General features: G+C 39.2%; 1 protein-coding gene across 1 annotated transcript in view; it reads left to right on the top strand.

Annotated features, from left to right (window-relative positions):
* cep72 (centrosomal protein 72) overlaps nucleotides 1–6243 on the top strand; it is a 6282-nt gene extending 39 nt beyond the window's left edge. The window contains exons 1-13 of the mRNA XM_087779123.1: nucleotides 1–37; nucleotides 876–1003; nucleotides 1084–1276; nucleotides 1358–1466; nucleotides 2642–2712; nucleotides 2892–2950; nucleotides 3057–3099; nucleotides 3218–3361; nucleotides 3435–3562; nucleotides 3643–3736; nucleotides 3830–4008; nucleotides 4830–4956; nucleotides 5022–6243. The exon at nucleotides 1–37 is cut by the window's left edge and continues 39 nt beyond it. Of these exons, the coding sequence (XP_087635249.1) occupies nucleotides 1–37; nucleotides 876–1003; nucleotides 1084–1276; nucleotides 1358–1466; nucleotides 2642–2712; nucleotides 2892–2950; nucleotides 3057–3099; nucleotides 3218–3361; nucleotides 3435–3562; nucleotides 3643–3736; nucleotides 3830–4008; nucleotides 4830–4956; nucleotides 5022–5107 (1398 nt within the window). The 3' untranslated portion in view covers nucleotides 5108–6243. The remainder of the gene's footprint in view (nucleotides 38–875; nucleotides 1004–1083; nucleotides 1277–1357; nucleotides 1467–2641; nucleotides 2713–2891; nucleotides 2951–3056; nucleotides 3100–3217; nucleotides 3362–3434; nucleotides 3563–3642; nucleotides 3737–3829; nucleotides 4009–4829; nucleotides 4957–5021) is intronic.
* Nucleotides 6244–6245: the final 2 nt, after the last annotated feature.

Here is a 6245-nt window from a genome sequence, read left to right on the forward strand (position 1 = left end):
ATACGAGACAAACTGAAGCTAAAGCAACGATGTCTAGGTGACCGTTTTAATATAGTTAAATATTTTATATATACCCAAGTGTCTACTGTGTCAAATGATAAAATTAACCACGCTTGGCTGCTAATTAAGAGCTAATGGGGGGATGATGGGAGATGCTAACCGTGGCTAAGCTAAGCTACTACTGCATCACTGCATCACTGTGAACTCATCTTGACCAGAAACTGTTTCCTTCAACTGAGAAAAATCTCTAAACTTAGGAAAATGTTGTCATAACATGATCTGGAGCTTGTAATCCATGCGTTTGTGTCTTCTCGCCTGGACTATTGTAACAGTTTGTTTTCATGTCTTAATAAGAAGGATCTGTCTCGCCTGCAGTTAATACAAAACGCTCTAGTAGAAGAACTCACATTTCTCCGATCCTTAAAACTCTTCACTGGCTTCCAGTTTCTTTCAGGATCAACTTTAAAATTCTGGTTCTTACCTTCAGATCTATTCATGGTCAGGCTCCTCCTTACATCACTGATCTGATCAAGCCTTACACCCCAGCTCGGGCTCTGAGGTCTGTGGATCAGAATCTACTGATGGTTCCACGAACCAATCCTTCCAGGCTGTTGCTCCTAAGCTTTGGAACGATCTTCCTCTCTCTTTGCGCTTGATGGATCTACTGACTCCTTTAAGAGACATCTTGAGACGTTTTTATTTGTTTAGGCTTTTCCTTGATTTTCTGGAACTCCTGTTGTGTTATCAGTTTTATCTTGACCTTTAAAGTATATACTTTATTGAGTATTGTTTTGATTGTTTAAGCGCTTTGTGACCCTGGTCTGGAAAAGCAAAACAAATAAAAATGACTTACTTACTTTCTTCCTTCATGACAGGGGAGGTCAGGTCACTCAGTCTTCCTGGCACGTACGAGGAAAAGATTCGACATCTGGGCGCAGGTCTGACCAACTTTGTTCGTCTGAAGTCTCTGGATTTGTCCTGCAACGCCCTCGTTTCACTAGAGGTCAGGAGTCATGACGTCATCAATCTTAGTCACAATCTTAAAAAATAATTCTAAACTCTTTTGGTCATGTTTCTCTGCAGGGGGTGGACCAGGTGAAGTCACTGGAGAGACTCGTCCTGTATAACAACCGCGTCCCGTCGCTGGACGAGGTCGATATTCTCTTCAAGCTCCCGGCGTTGAGAGAACTCGACCTCAGGCTGAATCCTCTCGTGGAAAACTACCCGCACTACCGCCCTTACGTGGTGCATGCGGTGCAGAGCCTGCGTAAACTTGGTAGATAATAATCGCAGCAACATTTTGAGTTTTTTTTTGAGATTTTTCATTCGTTTCTTGACGCGTCGCTTGACTTTCCAGACGGACGTTCTGTGAAAAACTCTGAGCGTAATTCTGCCAGGATGCAGTTCTCCTCCGACGATCTACGGCACAAGGGAAGCTCGTCGCTGGATAGTGGCGACAAACAAAGGTAACATTTAATATATTTTGAGAATGATTTGCATATGTGAGCTGCATAAGTTAAGTAATTAAAGTAAAGGTTATTTGTAAAGCGCCTTTCTAGACCAGGATCACAAAGCGCTTGAACAAACACAGTTAAAATACATGCTTTAAAAAGGTCAAGACAACATAAGAAAAACACAGGAGTCCCAGAAATTCAGGGAAAAGCCTGTACAAATAATAAAGTCTTAAGATGCTTCTTGAAGGAGTCAGTAGATCCATCAAGCACAGAGGGAGCAGGAGATGGTTCCAAAGCTTAGGAGCAACAGCCTGGAAGGATTGTGCGCTGAACCATCAGTAGATTCTGATCCACATAGCCAAGAGCCTGAGCTGGAGTGTAAGGCTGGATCAGATCAGTGATGGAAGGTCTGACCATGAATAGATCTGAAAGTAAGAATTGGAATTTTCAAGTTGATCCTGAAAGAAACTGGCAGCCAGTGAAGAGTTTTAAGGATCGGAGAAATGTGAGTTCTTCTACTAGAGCCGGTCAGAATTCTCGCTGCAGAGTTTTGTATTAACTGTAGTCGAGACAGCTCCTTTTTGTATAAACACCAAAATAAACTGACCTGGAATTTACCATTGCTGCATTGTTTTATCTAAATTTCTAGGGACATTCATTTTCAGGAATTCTTTTTTAAACGTTTTTAAACCGTTTTTAAGGGGGTTTTTCTGGATTTTTGAGACTTGAGAAAATCACATTTTCAGAAATTTCTATAACATTATTTTGTGTATTCGGTGATCTGGACTTTGGTTTTGCAGTATTTATTTTTCCTTTTTTTTAAGAGATGTTAAGTTTTGGTCAATTTTTCCAACTTTTTCGATTAAAAAAAACAACTTTTGTTTTACTTTCCAGAATGTTGAGAATTTCGAAAATGACATTTTTGAAAATGTTTCTTTTCTCTTGTGCTCATGTCTTTCAGTACCTTACCTTAGTTTTGTTGTATTTCTTTTAATCTTAGAGACTTAACATTTTGGTTGATTTCGATTTAAATAAAATGTTTTTTCTTTTAATTTAGAGTAAAGTATATGAATTATTTTATGGGGAAAAACAAACAATCCTGTAAAGGCATAATAAACATTAATTTGATAATAAAATCCAACTGTTATACAATGTTTAAAATCTACTTGTGTGTTTTCTTTTCACAGAAGCAGTAATTCCAGGTTGGCTTTAGTCCGGGCTTTAACCAAAAGACTCTCCTACGTGTCTGACAGCAACGGTAATGTTGTCATCCCTGTTAAAATAATGATTCTTTAACCCTACGTGATATAGGACATTTTAGCAAAAATGTTAAATTGTTTTTATGGTTTTTAAATTTAGTTATTTTCTGACATTTATAGATTAAGCTGTTATTAGTGTTTTTTCTCTCACAGTCATGTTCGTCTCCTATTTTTTTAGGGTCCAGAGAGGAATTTTTGAACGACTCAACCCGACAGAAAACTTCCACTTCTGTCCAGGTAATGTTTGGTCTGATCGTCAAATGTCAGTCTTTACCACCCCCATATATTAATGCTAAATTATATTATATATTATAATATATTAATACCTGGTCTTATTTTTTAGGAAGCAGCCAAGTCGATTCTCAGACCTCGTTCCATAATGAGTGGTAGGTTTTGGTTTTACATAGAAGAAGTTACGACTATAATTAAAATGAACGCTTCATGAAGTCGCCACTAGGTGGCAGCAGAAACCGTTTTTACTCACTCACGTTTTCTTTCTGTCAGACGACGTCAAGTTGCAAAAGTCTATTGAAGGGAAAAATGAAAAAAACTCAGGCAAAGGAACTTCCAAGCCCAAAGTGTCCTTTGGAGAGTATGTTGAGAAGCACAGTCCAGTGCGTGAGCCGCCGACGAGATGGGAACGCGCTGGTTTGTTGCCATTATTCTGTGACTAACAAAAAAAAAAGGTACAAAATAAAACCTTTATCTTCATTTTTATTAGATGGTTACAAATCCATCGGACATGGATTGTATCTCTCCGACCCCTCCAACCCTGTTCTGCATCCTCCACGACTGACGTCGAAAAAAAACGATGAAACAACAACACCAGGACCAGACAAAAAGAAAATGGTGGGTTTTCTTTAGTTTAGATGATTCTGCTCAGTGTTTATTGTACGATGGCATCACTTGTGTTCCGTACATCCTCTCAGGGGAGGTATAGGAAACCTCTGGAGATGCTCCTCAACCTTCTTGATAAATACTGGTCCAGCCCAAGGTCGCTTCATCAAAATAACAACTTCCTCTGTGAGTTAATTGTGGGATGGTGTCGTCTCCTGTCTCGTTGTAGTTTCCTGAAACTCGTGAGATTATTATTCTATTTATTATTTCTGTCTCCAGCTCAGTGTGTTCACATCTTATCGATGATGGAAACTGATTTATCCACTCGGGAGGCAGAGGTCACGGCCTTAAAGCAGGAAGTCACCTCGTTGAAGTCTCAAGCGTCCGCTCAGGACGAGAAGCAGAAATCGGAAATTTGCAACTTTTCCGATCAGCTGGAGGAATCTCGCTCGGCCATGGTGAGAAGAAGTTGTCACTCATCATCATTAGATTAGAAATAACTTTATTGATCCCATGGTAAAATGCAAGGTATTTTTGCAGGGGTGTGTATTGTTATAAGAATCTGACGATACAATATGTATCACGATACAGAGACAGAAAATATGATATATTGTGATACTAACGATATATTTATAGTATTGTCAAGTACTTGACTCTGGTGTTGTAGAATTTACAGACCACATGACTCTTGACGAAGTCGTAACTGCTTTCATTTGTTTTGAAACCAAACTGTGTCCAAACATCAGCTTTAAAAGCTACTGGAGTCGACTGTATCCTCTCGTCCTCAGTCAACGTTGTGACCTTGCGGAACTGTATCGTTCCTTTGGCTGCAGAGGATGTAATGTCTGCTGCCATCTAGTGGTTGGAAGTTTGATTGCAACACAAAAATGTAACACTTTATTGAAATATGAACCATAACAGAACTTGATAATACAATAAAATCAATTTTAAAAGCTAAAGAAAGAAAACTATTCCAAAAAAATTAAATAAATATGTGCAAACATCAGCAATGTATCCTCTCGTCCTCAGTCATTTCTTTGTTTCTTTAGCTTTGGAGGACTAATGACAAATTTTTAAATGCAACAAATTAACAAATGCTGGGGATCTTTGCATGTTCATTGTAAGTTAAGAAATCAAATTATTTTATTCACTGTTATTCAAAAATAAACCATAAAAAATAAAATTTGAAAGACAATAAAAAAAATTCTTGTATATATGAAGTGTACAAATGTTTTCTTACACGTCTAGAAATGAAGAGTTTAACTTTTGATCTGATCAGGTGAAGCTCAACCAGCAGCTGAACCTGGTGATGGAGGAAAACGTGACGCTGCAGAAACGACTCGTCAAGATCGAGCGACAACATTTCAAGTTCATGATGAAAAGCTCTCCTCTCTGTCAGATCAAAGGTGAGCAGACATGATTTTTAACTTTCTAATCTCTTTCTTTTTTGACTGATTTGTGTGTTTTATAGAAGCACAAACTGAAGTGATGGAGCTGAGGAAAGAGATCGAGGGTCTGCGGGAGAAAGTGCTGGATGTTGACAAAGTTGCTGATTGAGAAACCACAGGTAGAATCATGCCTTCTTTTTTTTATGGTTTTGGCTGTTTAAAGTGGAATCTCTGCGCCGATAAAATGATCTCACGTCTAAATCAGCTCTCCTCGGTGCCGTCGATTGATTTATCTCTCTGTGCCGGCTGCAGGTTGCTGGGTGGCGAGGAAAAACCGAAAAGGGAATTTAGCCACGGAAAAAAGTATTAATAATAACGGTCATGATCACATTGTTTGCACGTCGAATGCTTGGATTCATATTTAAAAAGTCTGCGTGATCCTGCTGTAAACACTTGACAGAGCTCGCTCATTCATTCAGGAAAGTTTGTGTACGAGTGTGTGACAGGGCTGTTGGCTTGACGAATCATTCGCTGGATTGTTATTGAGATCGGCGTTGTATTTCCCCGGCTCGGCGGCGAGATGTGCTGTGTCTCAAATCGCATACTTGCGTACTAAAAGTTAGTATTTTTAGTGCGTTAGTGCGTCTCAATTCTTAGTATGCGAAATTTAGTGCGCCATGCATACTAAATTGGCGTACTAACACGCCCACAAAACTGAGCATGGTTCGATGGACACTAAACACACTAAACAGCCGCCATCTTAGTGACGTTTTAAACGGAAGTTACGTCATATATAAATGCATATATATACATATACATAAGTGTATTTTCCGCAGCAGTAGGAGGATGAACGCGTCTTCGCTGCTGATACCAGCTTAAATATCTTGTGATTATTTAGATTCTCATATTTTTTCTTTATTTCTTTTTCCAAAGTTGCAATACGTGCTGCCAGCAGGTGTCGATAGCGTTCAAACAGCTGGTTGAAACATCGTTAAATAGAAGTAGAAGAAGAAGCCGTCATGTGATTTCCGGTTAGTGTGTAGCAGCAGAGTTTGATTTGAGACATACTATCTGTGGAGAATTTGCGTACTAGTTAGTACGTACACTAAACTGATGCATACTAACTTCTAGCATACTAAGAGTAGTATGCGATTTGAGACACAGCAATGGCGTCTGCTCGTCCCCCTCCCTCTTTCTTTTTTAGGTCAGCCGTGTCTCCATCTGCTTTGTAGGCCGCGGCGAAATGAATGCATCTTCAGTCCAGCTGCGCTGTGACTTTATTTATACCTCTACCTCCAGGGCACACA

This window comes from Callionymus lyra, chromosome 17 (genome assembly GCF_982586985.1).
Source record: "Callionymus lyra chromosome 17, fCalLyr1.hap1.1, whole genome shotgun sequence".
NCBI classification, from domain to species: domain Eukaryota; kingdom Metazoa; phylum Chordata; class Actinopteri; order Syngnathiformes; family Callionymidae; genus Callionymus; species Callionymus lyra.